The 18,613-nt window shown below is 37.9% G+C and overlaps 1 protein-coding gene and 1 pseudogene across 1 annotated transcript; one reads left to right on the top strand and one right to left on the bottom strand.

Moving 5' to 3' along the window:
* Positions 1-4,307: 4,307 nt before the first annotated feature.
* LOC137734497 (QWRF motif-containing protein 7-like) lies at positions 4,308-6,740 on the top strand (annotated as a pseudogene).
* Positions 6,741-8,397: 1,657 nt separating this feature from the next.
* Positions 8,398-13,161, bottom strand: LOC137735164 (leucine-rich repeat receptor-like protein kinase TDR). The gene is made up of 2 exons (XM_068474559.1): positions 10,143-13,161; positions 8,398-9,036 (listed from the first exon to the last, which is right to left on the bottom strand). The coding sequence occupies exons 1-2, from the start codon at positions 12,820-12,822 to the stop codon at positions 8,615-8,617; spliced, it is 3,102 nt and encodes a 1,033-aa protein (XP_068330660.1). The 5' UTR covers positions 12,823-13,161; the 3' UTR covers positions 8,398-8,614.
* Positions 13,162-18,613: the final 5,452 nt, after the last annotated feature.

The following is an 18,613-nucleotide window of genomic DNA, read 5'->3' as shown; positions in this document are numbered from 1 at the left end:
GTTAGTCGAAACTTGACAGAGAAGCTTTAGCTCACTTGGATGTTCCATGTTAGTTTTATCTTATGATTCTCTTCCCTTCAAATTTCATTCCTTGTCCTCCTCTTCTCTCTCACTTTCTTCTTCGTTTTCTCTTTATAAACAAGTCAACACAACATGTTGATGTGATTTAATCGCGACTACTCAAATAAGAGGGAACATAAGGAAACGAGAATTTGGAGGAGAGAAAATCCTACTCCATTTTTATCTGTTTCTCTAGTTAACACATGACATTTTGTTTGGCTTGTGATGCCACCACATTACTGTCCCAGAGGATGTTTGTAAGTTGTTCTTTATTTGTTAGGGATTTCGTGTGATAATAAAATATTGACTATGGTTAAATTTTAGTAGATGCTAATATAATACTAATGAAAATGCTAATATAATAGAAAAGAACTGTATTTTCTATGTACAACCTATGTTCCGTTACTACTACAGGCTTTACGCAATTGATCAGATCATATAGATATCCTTCAACACAACATAGATCATTGAAAGGATCTCGGAGACCCACGAAAGCACGAAAGCCAGGCTCTTTCAGAAAATGGATTTCTAGTGGTATTCTTCTTCACTTGTAAGTGAGAGGTTTTAGGTTTGATTCTTTCCAAAGACGAATTTGAACCACATGCTAGCCCACTTAGCTCACTTCTCTACCCCCTTATGTAGATACTAAAGTAGAGATTTAATTGTTGGAGTTTCAATGTAAATTGGTGTACATTCATTGAATCAAAACGTCATGAACTTCGTTGTAGAATTTGACCAAACCAAAAAGGAACTCGATCGTAAATTGCCAAGTTTGTATTCCTGAAACATATGACAGCTTAGTGGTTAAATTACCCGTAGGATGCTTATAAATTTGTAATTAAGTGGCAAACTTAACTACGAGGTTGAAGATTCTTGGTGAATTTCTTCCCTCAGTTGGAGTACGCGAAGTTACCTTTTCGTGTGACATTTACTCATATCACAATACGTGATCATATTTAATCTCGCTGATAAAAAATGTAGATTCAATGGATCTTCATCTCAATATGCTTATATTTGAACGATTCATGTGGATCTGCTTCCATTAAATATGAAATTCAAAACAAATACCGTTAAATTCATAATCACAGATTTAAGTTTATAATTGAACATTTTCATGTACACTCATGATTTTTAGTTGGTTTTACAATTTTGTACAAAGTTTGTTATAAAATCCATTTGCTTTTCATCTCCTCTTCACCACGAGGTTATGAGAATTCATGTAAGACTTTTCGTTAATATTCTCGAGTTTGAAACACTATTTTGGCAACGTTTTTGGGCATCGCTATTATTTATTCCACTTATTGTTTAGTTTTCGACTTAAATATTATATTAAAAATACATTTGAGACCCCGTAAACGTTAAAACCAATTCCAAGTGTCTTATAAAGTGTCCTTTAATGCTATAGCAAAATATTTTGTGAAAATAAATAATTTTAATTTTTCCCAGAAAAAGCATGTGTGTTAACTCTACAGTTTTTAGTTGGTTTTACAATTTTGTCCAAAGTTCATCATAATATCCATTTGCTTTCACCTCTACCGCACCGTGAGATTTTGAGAATTCATGTAAGACGGAAATGACAAGCCAGTAGTTGATGCTCACCACCACCAGATGTCGCCCCGGACGACTGGGTGAGGATTAATAGCGTGGTAAAGATCTTTCCTATTCCAATTTATCTATTTATTTGGCTTTTTTGTTTTTTCTTCATACGTTACTTATTTGAGTAACCACTATTAAATTGAAATATCTTTAAATTTATATTTTAAATCATTGGTTTCAAGTGTTTAAATATGAATATAATATATTTTGTAGATAAAAGTATATTTTGAAGAACATGATTGTGGTAGTTTGTTATAATGGTAAAAGCAATAAAAAAAAATTAATAAAAAAAAAATTATTTTAAAAGGGGAGGATCGGTATGAAGCTAGTGACTCTTGTACAGAATAGTCACTACTATGCTACCGATATGATCCATCAAAAAGCGGTAGGAAAGTACCGATTGTATCATTTTATATTTTATTGATTTATTTTGTACTTTTTTCTTTTCCCATCAAAATTTTTTTTTCTTCCTATGTTACTTTATTTAGAATCAAATACCTTTAGATTTATATTTATATTCTTGTTTTTGAGTGTTCTCACATGGATTGTTAAAAAAAATTCACTAAAAGTACATTTTGTAAAATATGAAGATGATAGTTTGGTATTATGGTAAGCAAAAAAAGAAAAATTTTAACAAAAATTAAAAAAAACATAAAATAAATAAAATTGATGGTTCAGAGTTTAGGAGCGTGTGAATAGCAGTGGACCATAAAAATAACATTCTAAGTTCGGTGCGATTTAGTGTTTGGCGCACTAAAAAAAAGATTTCTTTGCCGTGGAGCGGCTGATAAACTTTTTTTTTTTAAATGAAGAAGTTACAATGTTAAAGGTGACGACTTTAGTGTGAATTCTATCATGGTTGATAGTGATTTATAAATGCCTCACCCGAATACCAATGCTTCGTCCTGCCAACCATGGTTGACCAATGCTCCAAGCATGCCTCTTTTTTGCATGCCTCATTTTGCACATGTTGCCCACCTCGTTTGTGCACAACTTTTTTCTGCCTTGTCTTTTGTGAACGGTGCCTACCTCATTTTTTGTGAGCGGAGCTTGCTTTGTTTTATGTGCACAGATGTGACATCCCAAATCGTCCAGGGGAGTGATCCTTATATGTATATTCCCATCCCTACCTAACACGAAGCCTTTTGGGAGCTCGCTGGCTTCGGGTTCCATGGAAACTCCGAAGTTAAGCAAGTAGCGCACGAGGGCACTCTCATGATGGGTGGCCCATTGGGAAGTTCTCGTGTAAGTTCCCAGAAACAAAACCGTGAAGGCGTGGTCGGGGCCCAAAGCGGACAATATTGTGCTACGGTGGTGGAGCGGGCCCGGGAGGTATCAGAGCCTAACCTTGGTCGTGGTGTGTCGACAAGGACGTCGGGCCCCTAAGGGGGTGGATTGTGACATCCCATATCGCCCAGGGGAGTGATCCTTTTATGTATATTCCCATCCCTGCCTAGCACGAGGCCTTTTGAGAGCTCACTGGCTTCGGGTTCCATGGGAACTCCGAAGTTAAGTGAGTAACGCACGAGAGCACTCCCAGGATGGGTGACCCATTGGGAAGTTCTTGTGTGAGTTCCTAGAAACAAAACCGTGAGGGCGTGGTCGGGGCCCAAAGCGGACAATATTGTGTTACGGTGGTGGAGCGGGCCTGGGAAGTGGTCCCCCCAGGGTTGGGATGTGACAACAGAACCCACGTTACCCACCACATATCCGCTTCGGTGCTTACTTTGCCTTCTACTTCAGCACACCGCCGCGAACTTTCCACAATCATGAGCATGTTTAACGCCATTGACGAAGTGAGGGTCTTGCGTGTTTGGTAACGTCTCGAGAATGTGCTTATCACCCCTGCCCTTCCAAAATGAGTGAACCTTATTTTGGCAATGTTTTGGGCCTCGCTATTATTTATTCCACTTATTGTTTAGTTTTCGTCGTAAATATTCTATTAAATATACATTTGAGGCTCAATAAATGGTAAACCCAATTCCAAGTGCCTTATAAAATTTTCCTTAACTTATACGAAAAATATTTGGTGAAAATAAAAAATTTACGTTTTTCCTAAAAATTATGTTAACACTCACGGTTTTTAGTCGGTTTTACAATTTTGTGCAAAGTTCATTATAATGCATAGTTTTTATTTTTGGGTCGTTCTATTCACACATACTTTTTTACTTTCCACACAATCCTCTTAATTTCTGGTCATATGATCGAATAAATTTAAGAAAAATTAAAGGATGAAAATTAACAAGCAATGTGTGAAAGGTAAAAATAAGTGTGGATATCACATTGTAAAAATAGAATCATGCATAGTTGTTATATATATTTATTTTTTTTCTGAAGCGTTGACCAATGAGATAGAGTAACCTATAAGGTTGGTGGGAACATTCTTATGTATTCCAGAGTACTATCCGATATTTCGAGTATTTTAAATTTTAAATTTTTGTTTAAAATATAAAAATTAAGATTTAATGATTCTTGAAGGTTGGTGAGTACATACCGACCAACATGACCTGATGAATTAATTAAACTCTATTTTGCAGGCTGAATCCCAACGTGCGACCAACTTCCCTCAACATCCACTCTTCTTAAATATTAATCAAAGTCATCACTTAAATTAGTCCCAGAAATTAGTTCTTGAGATGGAAAACACATACATGTCACGCAGGCAGCAGCAGCAATCCAGCCCTCGACTTCTCAGAAGCAGAAGTGGAACTTCTTCGACCCCGACCCTAACCCTACCGCAAAACGTTTCACGTTCATGCATTACCACGCCAAACAACAGCCAAAGATTCATCAGCCCCCGGCGCTCGAAATCCACCGTAAAATCAAGAACCAATAAGAATCACGAGGAAGAGAAAGTACACGCACTCAAGCAAAAGAAAGGTGGCCAAGAAGATATCATTATTGGACAACAAGGTACTAATAATTTCGGTCTAAATACTAGTTTTGCTAAGTTGCAGCGAGGGAGTACTAGTCCTAGTCCAAGTCCACGCCCTAGAATATCAGTGTCCGTGCCGTCTCCGTCTGCATGGGCTTTGTCCCCAGGACGGTCTTTGCCGCGCAAGGTGACACCGGATCCCCCAGCGGCAGCGCCTTCGACAAGGGCAGCTAGGGTTAAGTCTAGTGGTGGCGGGGTTGGTGGGCTTTTAAAGTATTTTAGGCTGTAGAAGAAAGTGCCGCCGATACAAGAGGAGGACTTCCACCGGTTTCGGATTTTGCATAATAGGCTGCTGCAGTGGAGGTTTGCAAACGCCAGAGCTGAGGCTGCTAAGCTTGCTACACAGAAAATTTCACAGGTACAAGTTATACATTAATGCTTAATTACTACATTGCCTCTGACGGTGTTGTAAATTACAATTTGCCTCATGATGTTCCCATGACCCAGTTCACCCCCTAAACCATGTTGTCATTGCCCACTTTTTTCACGCCGTTAAATTCCCGTCAAATATACCGTCCAACATGTTTTCGAGGCATGAACGGGGTCCGATATTGTGCTTATTTGTGTTTAAGTGAGAGTCAAATGTAACGAGCTCTATTTGTGCCACACCAACACTAAGTATTATTGGAACACACTTTTGAGGGGTAACATGGTAAATGAGGCCTACTAGTTAACTGGTGCACTATGTAAATTTGCTTAATAAATTGTCTTTTATTTTTCAGGATAAATTGTTTAGCGTGTGGCTTAGAACATTGAAAGTGAGAAACTTCATCCTAGACAAAAGAATACAAGTGCAAAAGCTCAAGCATGAGATTAAGGTGTACCAGATTTTGAACCCACAAATTTTCCTACTGAATGAATGGGGAAAATTGGATAAAAAAAATAAAGAATCCATCAGCAGGTTGGTGAGAAAATTGTCAGGAATTTCAAACACAATCCCTTTGGTCAATGATGCTAAGGTATAAGTTCAACTCTCTCTTTTAGTCGGGATAGTTTATCTGCTTGTTACACTTGAGTTTGAATCTCTCTTTCCGTATATTGCAGGCAGATGTGGCATGTATACGAAGCCATGACCCCGGCCATGGCCGCGATGGAAGGTAATTTAGGAATGGTCTCTAAACTGCTGCCGCAGGTTAGTTCCTCTTTATACAGTTAATTAAAGTAGAAAAAAGCCTAATTTAGTTTGGTATCTTCCATTGGATCATTATTTGTATATAATTAAGTTCTAATTCGGATGATTTTCTTCAGCTGGAAAAGGTGCTTTACATGGTTACCGAACTATTAATCGCACATAAACAACAGAGAGACCTGGATAGTAATTTAGCCTTGGTTTCTGCACTTGCGGTGAGTCGTATTATCTTTCTGTCAAGCTCACGCAATTTTCTGAGTTATATATGGAATGGATCCATGACACAACATTTTTTACATAATTTTTTACACGTGTTTTTATGGGTTCATTTTGTAATGTTTTTCAATGATCCAATTCTTCTATATTTAAGATCTTCCCTCATGATTTAAGTCTACAAAATATCACCAAAATCTGCGACCATATGACCGTTGATTTAAGAGTTTAGGTTGTTTTTAGAGAATAATATTCATTTATTTTCTTCACTACAAATGAATGTCTTAATCACCTTAAATTTGTCGAATTTTTGCAAAGATAATTTATGAATGATCTAAAAGATAGATAGTTCGGAACGTTAAAATAATTACATAGTAGACCTCACAAAAATATGTGTCACAAGTTATGGGAAAAAAAAAAAAAATGGCACGGATACGCCAGACACACACACACACACACATATATATATATATATATGCGAACATACCATAGCAAAATCATTTTCAGTAACTGAATTTTCAAATAGCGATTATTATTCAAATTTACATTATTAATGAAGGAGAAAAACTTAAGCACGGATACCTCCGATCATAGAGAACCCCCCAAAAAAAGCACCAGAGTTTTCTGAATTTAATAATTTAATGTGAATAAAATTTTGCAAATTTAACATATTTTTAGAGGCAAATAATTAATTGGAGGTTGTAAATTGATCTTATCTTTTATTAACAGGAGGAGGAGGCAAGTGTAAGAGCACATCTCATCCAATTGGAATCAATGTACCTCTTGCCCCCCAACAAATTCTTATAAATTTGATCAATGAAAAGGTCATCTTCTACTTAGATGATCCTTCGATTGTTGTGCTCATCTTCATTTACCTCCAGTGTGATCTTTTATGGCATCAATTCTTGTTCAATAGTAGGACATACTAGAGAAAAAAAATAGTTATTCCAACGTGCATACCGCACTTTTCCTATAACAAACATCACGTTTTGTTCTGATGTGTATATCCTTTTGTTCCTATAACAAACATCATATGTTGTCCAATGTGCATACCGACATTTTCCGTACTACATATAAGGTGATCTTGGTCCATGCATGTATGAGATTCTTGAACATAGTTGAAGCCATTGCTTATTTGGTGCTTTCATCCTTTCGATTGAGTTTTATTTTTATTTTATCAGGTTATATATGCCAAGCTTAATTATTAGTATATTACTCAATAGCCTAAGCTTGGCGGGAAAAAGAGTATGTGTGCACCCGTAGGTCTAATGGGCTTGAAAATTCAGCCCATTCAACCCTCTTACTTAAGGCCTCTTCCAACTATGAAAACAATGATAAAATGAGCTTGTTTTTACCTTTGTTACACAATCTAATTAGCCTTAATAGCAAGTAATTTTCTGATCCAAAATAAGTCAAAGTAACTTCAAACGAAAACAGTAGTTGGTCACTGAGGCAGAGAAGAATCCAAGTTCTGGTGCCCAACAATATAATACCAAAGGCAGTTAAACCCTTCAACAAAATTGAAGTTTACCGCCATAATCAATTCTCGGGATGTAGATGTTAAATATTTCAAGAATATATTTATATATTCGCGTTGGCTGAAAAATTGGGTATTTACCCGACCGTTGCTTCTCTTCTAGTGAAACATTGAAGCTATTAGTTTTTAATAAATATATAACATACTACATATTATATGTGTGTGTGTGTGTGTGTGTGACTTCGTGTTGCATTGTGCAACGTGTGTGTGTGAAAATTGATAGTACCAAAATGAAAAATACGTACTTAATCCTACTTCCCCATATACACCATACGCAAACTACACACACGTACATGAATACATGTGCACATGTGTATCCATAAGAATCTATACACACACGTACATGAATACATGTGCACATGTGTATCCATAAGAATCTATACACACACGTACATGAATACATGCGTATATGTGTATATGTAAGAATCAGTGTGCATAAAGTCCAATGATATGCTAATCATAAACATATTAAGTGAATTCATATTTAGGTTGCAGGCTTGCAGCTGCCGAGCAAACAATTTTTCGGTATATCACAAGAAGTAACTTAGGGCCTCTTAAATTTCAAGTAGACGGGTCATGAACCCACTCCAACAACACCTATACTATCCCCACTTGGACACTTGCTCAATCTGTCAGGCGTGGGGTTTTAATACAAAAGGCATCGATGTTAGTTGGAGTAGGGTAATTCTATTTAAAGGAGTGTTAGTTAGAATAGGGTAATATTATTTAAAAGGCTTGTTCTCAAGCCTTCTGACGGATGTGGGACATTAAGCTTGTAATACACCTCATGTGCTTTCGATGCATGCAAGTTTCTCACCGTGTACAAAAATCTTGATAATATTAGTTGAACTCACTTAGGACTCATTGGAAAGTATATTATAAATAATTGAAAAAAGTTTTTGGTAAAAATATATAACACTTAATTAATTTATACACATACATGCACAAACCCAAAACCATATATAAGAACATAATAGTAACACTTGAGAAATTTTCCATTAAAATAAAAGTAAAATAAGAAATCACTTCTCCTATACCAATCCCCACCATTTGAAAAATAACCAAAAAAAAAAAAAAAAAACCCAAAAAAAAAAAAAAAAATTAAAAACCCCTCTAAGGCTTTTAAAAGTAATAAATAATCCTATTAACATTCCGCTGCTGGCTTTTGTGGCAAAGGAATATCATGATACTCAGCACAACCACTCCCATTGTGGCCATGCCCAACACTAGCTAGCAACTTCCTCTTGGGTTTGGCCTCGAGCAGCATCAACACCACGTCCCTCATCGACGGCCGGTCCGCGGGGTTCTGGCTCGTGCAGAGCAAAGCAATCCTAAGCATCTGCATCATCTCCTCCCTCACCGGCTCGCAACCCGCCCCTGCATTCTTGTCCAAAACGTCATTGATCCCGTCTTTCATCTTGATCTTCGACCTAACCCAATGCACAATGCTATTCCCGTCTCCAAACTCGGCGTCGACCGATCTTTTCCCGCTTAAGATCTCCATCAGCACCACCCCATAGCTGTATATATCACTCTTTTCATCTACTTGTAGGGTATAAGCATATTCTGCGAAAAACAAGAACAAAGTTAACTTACTATTTTTTTCAATTACAAACCATGGTGCTACGTAAGTTTTGCTACTCTAAACGAAAAAGAGAAGATTTGAATCCAAAATGCAGTAAGTTGAATAAAAATGTCATATCCACCAAGCAGAGCTACTCTCTTAATGTTCTCATTTCAAGGACAAGTGAAGTCCATTTTCATATGAACTATCAGATTAATCTTACGATAGATTAAACTATCAACTTAAATAATATTTGTTACACGAAAACAAAATACTAATTAATAAAACAAAAGAACCAAAAAAAAAAAAAAAAAAAAAAAAAGAAAGAGAAGAGAAGAAGGTTTCACGTCATGTCGAATCTCATTCATCTTCAAAACCTATTATTCGCATCGAATATCTAAACCCATCAAATCGAATTGAATAAAACCCTAATAACTTTACACGTCCAATTTCATCAAATCTTTTATTTATGTTAATTAACCACATTTTGAATGAAGATAAAATTAACCACATTTTAAATGAAGATAAGGTGCATGGCCCCAAAGTTGATGTGGCATTTCAATCAATGTCAACTTTTTTTTTTACCTTTTTCTTTGTGGGTTTATGTAATGTGAACTAAGTAATAGTGATTTGTAATTTTTATACATGGAGAGCCGACCATCTTAAGAATTTCATCATAGTTGTGCAGATAAAGGATCCAAAAGAGAAAACAAAATTGTTACACCTTTTGACCAAATGGACCAACCATCTTAACATTTCCATTTGGATTATGTAACTAATATTACAAATGGAATTTAGTAAGTGACGGTTGCTTTTAGGAATAAACATTCCTTTGGTTGATTAACCCCAACACACTAGATAATTTAGATTTCGTCATCCAACAAAACGAATTTTTAACAACAAAGCCAAAACCACAAATAACAAACAAAAACAAGCATCACCTAACTAACTTATACCAGAGGTCAAACATTTATAATACACATAATATGCACGGATATAATCAAATATTAATTATTATTTTTTTTTTAACCAGTCTCTAAGTTCTACTCATGATAATCTTCCACAAATTAAAACAATATGAGAAATGGAAATTGATGAATCAACGCACCTGGTGCAATGTAGCCATAGGAGCCGGCGATGACAGACATGGACTCATCGCTCTGGATCAACTTGGCCACCCCGAAATCTGCCACCCTAGCCTCCATTTCACTATCCAATAAGATATTACTTGGCTTAAGATCACGGTGCACAATCACCGGATCACAGTCGTGGTGCAGGTAGCAAATTCCCTGCGCCACGCCAAGGGCGATCTTGTATCTCGTGACCCAATCCGCCCCCAAATTCTGAGCCTTGTTTTTGCCATGCAACAGATCATCTAAATTGCCATTGGGCATGTACTCGTAGAGCAGCATGGTGATGTCCCTGTTGCAGCAGCATCCTAACAATCTCACAATGTTCCTGTGCCTAACGTTCCCCAACACCTCCACTTCAGCCAGAACTCCTCTTCGCCGTCGGATCACAATACTACTGTTCTCCTTCTGTTTCCCCCACAGTTTCTTCACCGCTATGATCTCGCCACCTGGCATCTCAGCTCTATAAACCGTCCCCGTGGACCCCATCCCTATAATCTTATTACTCATCTCCAGGCACTCCAACACGTCATCCGCCGTGAAATTTAACCGCTGGAAAGCGGTTAATTTCCACGGTCCGATCTGCTGACTCTCGTCCATCTGACGGCTGTAATTCGCGTGGAAGCAGCGGGTCCCAGCGACGAGAACAAAAAGCCCGATACCGAAAGCAGCCGCCATAATCCATACTATCGCGCCTGCCGTCTTCTTCGGCTCCTCGTGGCCGCGAACGTCCACGGCTCCGGCTGACAACGTGTCACAGGACTTCCCCAGAGCGCCGCCACATAATCCTTCATTCCCCAAAAACGACGTCGGATGGAGATTCAGGAAAATCGAACCGGACGGGATCGGACCGGTCAACAAATTAAACGAAACGTTGAAGCTCTCCAGCGTGCTACAGTTCTCGAAGTTGGACGGAATCGTACCGGAGAGAAAATTACGGGAGAGGTCGAGGTCGGTAATGGAGGGCAAAGCGGAGATTTCCCATGGGATAATGCCGGTGAGAGAATTGCGGCTCAGATTCAAGCTGAGAAGCTTCTCGCAGTGCCCGATGTCCCACGGGATCGAGCCGTTAAAGTCGTTACGTTGGAGTTCAATCTTGTACAGGCTTTTGCAGCCGATGAAGTCGGGGATTTTACCGGTGAGGTGGCCGGAACTGGCGGAGAAGATCTGGAGATTTGGTGCGCGCCAGATGTTCGACGGAAGGACTGAGTGAAGTGGGTTCAGCGAAATGTTCAAGTAACTGAGCTCTTCGGCATTGCCGAGATCTTCAGGTATCGCGCCGGTGAAATTGTTGACACTCAAATCGACGTAGGTCAAATTGGGTAACAACCCGAAACCCGTCGGAACCGACCCATTGATTTGGTTATCCTGGATTCGGAGTCGTAAAAGAGAATTGCAGTTTGCTAACGTTTTGGGAAGTGGGTCGGTGAACCTGTTGGAGAAAAGTATGAGCTTTTGGAGCTTGTTGCCATTGCAGAGATTTGGCGGGATCGGTCCGGTGAGAGAATTGGAGGAAACGTCGACTCGCAGGAGCTTCCCACTGAATCCTAAGCTCTGGGGGAGGACACCCTTCAGTGAATTGTTCCAGAGGAGGAGGTTTTCCAAGTTGGGCAGCTCTCCCATTTTTTCCGGGATTTCTCCGACGAGAAAGTTGTTCATCAGGCTTATATTGGTCAGCCCTTTCAACGTTACAATTTCCGGTGGGATTGAGCCGGAGAGCTGATTATCCGACAAATCGAAAGTCTTCAGACCCTGTAAGCGGCCTAGAGTTGCCGGAATAAATCCCGAAAATCGGTTCTTGAAGAGCAGCAATGTGTCGAGCATGGTTAAGTTGCCGAGCTCCGGCGGGAGAGCGCCGGAGAGAAAGGCGTTGGAGACGTCCAAGTACGTGAGATTTGACAGCATTGCGAGTTGTGCAGGAAACCCACCTGAATACTCGTTGTACCCGATCTCCATCCGGGTCAGCTCCGATAAGAAGCCCAATTGCGGTGGAATTGAACCGTTAAGTGCATTTCCGGCGAGGTAAAGGAATTTCAATCTCGGGAAACTTCCGTACCCTTCCGGGATTTCGCCGTCGAAGTAGCTTCCGCCAAGGTTGAGCCGCTCGAGATACCGGAGTCTGATGAATTCCCGAGGCAATGGGCCGGTGAAGCTGTTGCTGTAAGCGGTGAAGATTCTTAAAAACTTGAGCTTTGAAACCCCAGGCGGGAAATCCGACTTAAAGTCGTTGTGGCTGATGTCGAGGATCCTTAAGTTGCCGAGCTCGAAAATGGCGGGAGGGAGAGGGCCGTCGAAGGCGTTGCCGCTCAAATTGAGGTAGATTAGGGAAGAAAGTTGGCGGATTTGAGGTGGGATTTGGCCGGAGAGGTTGCGGCGTGAGAGGTCGAGGGCGACGACTTGGGAGGTGTTGGGGTGGCATTTAACGCCGGACCACGAACACCAACCGGAGACGCCGCCGTTTTGTTGGAAATTGGGGAGAACCCAGTCGTGGAAGGAGGAGAAAGGGTCTTTGAGGGAGGACTTGAGAGAGAGCAGAGCAATCAGCTGGAAAGAGAGAGAAGAAGAAGAGGAAGAAGAGCAGAGAGTTATGGAGGTCTGGAGAGAGAAGAAGAGGATGAGAGAGAGAGGGAAGGAGGAGGAAAAGGAAGGAACTTTCATGGTTTAGGGGGTGTGGGGAATGAGGTGGTGGGTGAGAGTGAGAGGGAAAGAGTGTTAGGAAATTTAAGGGAAGAGAGGTTTTGATGGCTGCTTCTGTTCAAGAGAGAAGTGCTTTTCAGGAGTGCTGGGTGCAGAGGGTGTTTCATGATCACCATCATTAGGTCTTTTGCTCCAGTGGGATTTCTTGGTGGACTTCAAATTCTAGTGAGAGAAACTAGAGAGAGAAAGAAAGAAGGAGAGAAATAAAGAAGCAAAGAAATACATACTTCTTCTCCTCCCTTCTTCTCTCTCTCTCTACTAATATAATCTTCGGATTTCGATTTCGATTTCGATTTCAATTTCAATTTCAATGGCTGGTTTTCTCTCTCTAGTTTTTTTCTGTTTGTGTCTCCCTCTCACCTCCTGCAGCTGCAGTGGTGCTACTGCTAGGGTATTCTACCTTTGTCTAATACAATCCTTTTGGTTTTATTGGGATTTAAGTTTTCCTTTTCTTTTGGTTCTACTTTTCATCATTCCTTGGGGGTACCCTTTATCTTTGTGTCTAGCAAATTGGCAAATATTGTTATTTTCTAGCACAGTAGCAGTGACAAATGCCTCTCACAGGATCCAAGAAAGTCGTTCCAATTTCCCACCATATTCTCCTCCCATTTTTTTAAACATTTTGCTCCCATTCCCTTTTCTTTTCTTCTTTTTCTTCTTCCTTATTCCCAACATTTTCATCTTAATTATTTGATTTAAATTCGAATTAAATACTTTCTGGTAGATAATTAAACTTGTAATGACACGCCCTAATTGCTAATTCCAGTGTTCGGAGAAAATTGAGATGGTCACGTGTTGGCCGATACTCGAGGAGTGTCGTAAGCTATTTTATCTTGCTTATGCTTTGAAATATCCATACATTATCGTATTTTAAACTTTAAGGATTTGTTTTTTATTTATGATTATTATGTATTTGCCGCAATTTTGCATACATGTTTACATGTTCTTAGCTTAAGCATGATAGGATGAGTTTCGTCACTCCTCAAATGACGGTCAGCAAGTCACTATTTTGGTGTCCTCCGAACATAGGAATTGAGGCGTGTCACTATGACTGTGTTTTACAAAATATACAAATAATATGTGAAAGTTGGCGCCGATTTTTGAAATTCAAGAGAATTCCCCAAAATCCTACTTATTATTATTATTATTTATTTATTTTTGGGGAAAAGAAAGTCGACCCACTGAGCATCTAGGAAGATCTCTGTGGATTAATATTATATACGGGATATACTAGTTTTGTTTTTATTTAGATAATGTTTAGAAAAATAATGATGGCCATTAATTATTTTGTATAATTAAGCTTTGTTTAAAGTATTGTATTAAGCTTCCAACACAATCATCTTCCTTCATTATGAAAATTTTTAGTGTGCCAGGAACATGATTTGGTACACTAAGTATTATAATACAATTGATTAAATTTTCTTTTTCAAAATTTCAACTATATATTATTATATTTAATTTACAAGGTTGTATTTTTGAAACACTAAAAAATCGCTCCTCGTTATCTTATTCATCTGGATCCAGGTTTTGCTAGTACTTACACCCAACAACTTTTTTGGTGATGGCTTACACGATTGTCGATGATATTATTGGAACTTTTAAGATTTAAGAGTAGCTTAAAGTATTAACAAAACTTAGATCAATATGTTTAGTTTATTAAAAGGGAAGTGTTATTGGTACTCCAAAAATCTCATTCTACACTCCTCACAAGTGTATTTTTCTTTCTAAATATAGAAAGTTTAGAGTGTAGAATGAGAATTTTAGAGTGCCAATAACAATTTCCGATTAAAAAAAATATAAGATACCAGTACACAATAAGGCCATTGGAAGTCCAACACAAGTTGGCAAGGTCCCCACCTTGTATAACATCCCCCTAAGTTTCAAGTCTCGCCATTAGTAGTCTTGTGTTGGTGGGCAACATGTAAAAATTAAAAAGGGGCACAAATTTCTCTATAAGTCCTCAAAGAAGTTTTTGGTATGCCCTAACCCTGAAATGTGGTAGTCTTCCCTCCCCTTAAACTTTTCTGTCACAAAAAAAAAAAAAAAAAAAAAAAAGGTCATTAGGAATTAAAGTTTAATGTTCTATTTTGTTAATATTTATATTTCCAAAAATTGCACGTTATAAATAGGTTGTTGTAACTAAAATGATTAAGACATTAAAGTAGATATTTCGTTGAAGGCAACGGATATCGCTGTATTCATCAATATTTCCATAACCTTACGTATCAACATTTCCACCTATGTCGATATTTAAACATTCATTGTAAATTAAGTGATTATGAGTATTTGTTTCCATCTTAATCTCAAAAACCGTTTTAGCTAAAAAAACAAAAAAAAAAAAAAAAACTGACAATATGTCAATATCACACAAATTATTAGCATCCAAATAAAACAATTAGTTGGATAACTAGAATCAAAAGCGTATATTTAAGTTAGTTACTGGTGGCAGCAGTGAGAACCAATACGCACAATTGCATGGTTCAAGAAGTACAAGTTAAGCTTTCGTGAGCTGTCCTCCTTTCGTTGCCAATTTGGATCTCTCTTTTCTCCAAATTCCAACAGAATGTCACATAAAATAATCGAAACCAAATAAACAATTCAAGAAAACAAGAAAATAAAAGAAAATAAAGTAAAAGAAAAAACAACAGAGTTAAATTAAAGAGGTAGTTTACGCGGCATTTTTGTGTTCAATTTCTAAAGTTGGTGGATCACATGATGGTAGTCAGAAAGAGGCTAAATATCTTTGTGAGTCTTCTTAGTCTCCCGAATGGTGAAATGCCGTAGCGAAGCACTAGCTAGCACCCATTTCAGAAGAAAAAAAAATACTAAAGTGGTAATTTTATTAGTCTTAGGAGGAGACGAAAACCTTAGGCCATCTTTAACCGACTCGGCCAAAGGACCATAGGACTAAAAATAGCTCGAAATGATACAAAAAGGGTCTTCAATCGAGGGCTAGGCCAAATGGTTGCCCATTTCCAGCCAGCTAGCTAGCTCGATGAACCTAGCCCATTTTTTTTTTTTTTTGGACGAATTTTTTTTTTTAAATAAAATTTTCTAATTTTTTTTTCCTACACCATTTCTCACATACTTTTCACCATTTCATACTATCTTGCCTCATTTTATTTTAATTCTTCACATTCTATTATCTTCCAATAATCTTTCCTTTAATTTTTTTCAATAATTTTCAAATGGCCACCTCTTTCAATAATCTTCCAATATGTCCGAAATCTTATTTTAATATGGTAATTTAATTTAATTAACTATAATAATTCAATTAAAATAATAAATTATGTTTGGTCTATGACATTTTGGCTCTCTCGGTTGGAGATGATTTTTTGTCAAAAAGGTTATGTTTGGTCTATAACTCTTTGACCCCCTCGGTTGGAGATGATATAAAATTTGGCCCTCCTTCGGTTAAATGGCCTTACATATTCTATATAGTCGCATTCTATGATGGTAGAATGGAGATTTCAAATTATAAGAATACTTGCTTTAGGCATGGCTTTTCAACTGCGCGTGCTGAATGAGTGCTCAGACGATGCTGCATACCATCACGAGAGAGACGAGGAATTTGAAAGGGACGTCTTATGTTCTTATTCTTTCCATGCATTTCTTATCGGAACCAATTTACCATTCAACCATTCACATTCAGGTAAATTACCACAATTTCAATCTTTGGAGAGATTTAACTGCCGGGTATTCAAGCGGGTACTCAATGTGTTATGAAATAAATGGAGAGACACAGAAAAATGCATAACTTCTTTCACTATTTTTTTTTTGACCAATGTTAGTTCTTTTTAGTACAACGATATATTTTATGCTAAGGAGAGGGAGGAGCTCGGCTAAGCAACAAAATGGGTCTGATTTCGTATCGAATTCATTATCCACGAGATTCGAATTTAAGACCTCTCACTTACTAAGACCTCTCACTTACAAGTAAAGAAGAATATCACAAAGCCGTAGTATTGAGTGATTAGACCAATGCTAATTTAACTACACTAAATTCATCTAGACTACAAAAAGAAAAAAATTAAACACTAAACCTCAAATGTTAGAAAAATACACTGAATTACAGGTCACTTGTATATTATTTTCTTCACTTACATTTTGACATTTAGAGCACCGCTCAAATATGCGGTAACTGAAAAAGTCTCCGGAACTCTGAGAGAAGGCCAGGTCATGGTTGATGGGGCCATGAGAACGGTGGGGTGGCCAGGTGGGCCAAACTACGAGAGAATGTGTGACAATGCTATAGTGCGGCTCAGGATCACTTTGTCTCCTTCGTACCCTTCACTTTGTCGTCTTGTCTAGTGGAAAGTTGTAACATCCTCGCCTTGTTCACAAATTTATTGTAAATATAATAGAACAAATCATACTTTGCACCATGTAGTTTGTGGTCAATGACATTTTGATCTTTATTACTTAAATTTTGAGAAAATATACTTAATGTTAACTGTTGAACTATCAAGTTAACTGTTATTCTTAGCGTTGTAATTTGGGAGTTCATTTTTTACTTTTACTAACATTATATCGGTGTCACATGAATTCACATTTTTAAATAAACAGTAAATATAAGAACTTTTTATTAAGAAAAAACAGTATAATCTCATGTAACATCAAGTTAATAGTTCACGTAACATCAATTTAATGTTCGTATAAACATAAAACGTCCCAAATGAGAGCAAAATAAAATACGTAGTAGTTGAATGCGGTCCAATATCCAAGTGAGCAGGGTGTTGGGTTTTTACTCATGCGTCCCCGTAAATTATAGTAATAGTTTCGAATTCTTCAACCTCCCTTAATAATAAGAAATTAAAAAAAAAAAAAAACACATAGTAGTTAACTTGATACAGGCTGGTGATGTAACACTTTGTAATTACTTTAAACGGTTTTTTCTTCTCGACAAAAAACTTGTAGCTCAAGTGTTTAAGGACAATTATTCTTGCACCTGAAAATCCTAGGTCCAATTCCCCTTCCTCGATAGTTTGTAGGAAAATTTTTAGATAATAAACATGGGTGCAAAATACAAGTAATCCTAAAAATAAAATTATAAATACAAATTAAGTAAAGAGAAGAGGGTAAATATGAGAGAGCGGAACGAATAAAGTGCATGCGTTATTAGGGTAGAGGAAGGTATGAGGCCGCGTGACGGAGGTGACCACCACCACAATAGGGCATGGCATGGCACAAGAGACACGAGGCATCAAGAGGCATGATGGGCAAGAAGGCTCCTTTTGCCCCCCACGCCAACGCGTGATTTTGATCTCAGTTTCTATAACGGTTGCTCCTCCTGCTCCGCCCACTTTCTTTTTCTCTGACGCTTCTTTCTCTCTTTTCCCCTTCCTTCTCTCACCCTCTGCTTTTTCCGTTTTCCAATTTCTTTCTTTTGTTTTCTTGTTCTTTTTTATTTGGAATTAGGATGGGTGATAATATTTGTATGACGAAAAAGCCAGAGTGGAAATTGTTATATTCGAGAAATTGATAAACGGTTACGATCAGAAGGTGCTATATTTGTCAATATTTGAATGTTCAACGCGACTCTTCCATTTTGTATTTTCGATTAATCTCGATTCTCGAATCCTTGCAGTCGTACTCGTACATACTAACAACGAGTTTCGAAAATAACAAGCTACCAAACATTGTAATAATCTGTCTGTTTCTGTTGGCCGTTAGTTCTAGGCCTACTGGTGCAGAAAACCTACTTGTCCCAGAGGTATATGCATGGTACCCAATGTGTCTTTATCTCACTCCT

The sequence above is a fragment of the Pyrus communis genome, chromosome 5, assembly GCF_963583255.1.
Source record: "Pyrus communis chromosome 5, drPyrComm1.1, whole genome shotgun sequence".
Classification (NCBI taxonomy): domain Eukaryota; kingdom Viridiplantae; phylum Streptophyta; class Magnoliopsida; order Rosales; family Rosaceae; genus Pyrus; species Pyrus communis.
Note: the sequence above shows the minus strand (reverse complement) of the source record. Positions and strands in the feature narration are given on the sequence as shown.

Bases quoted from the DNA above. Each gene is read 5' to 3' on its own strand.
- LOC137735164 (XM_068474559.1), bottom strand. From the start codon at position 12,822: ATGAAAGTTCCTTCCTTTTCCTCCTCCTTCCCTCTCTCTCTCATCCTC. The intron at 9,037-10,142 runs GTGCGTTGATTC...TGTTTTTCGCAG, and splicing joins CTATGGCTACATTGCACCAG to AATATGCTTATACCCTACAA.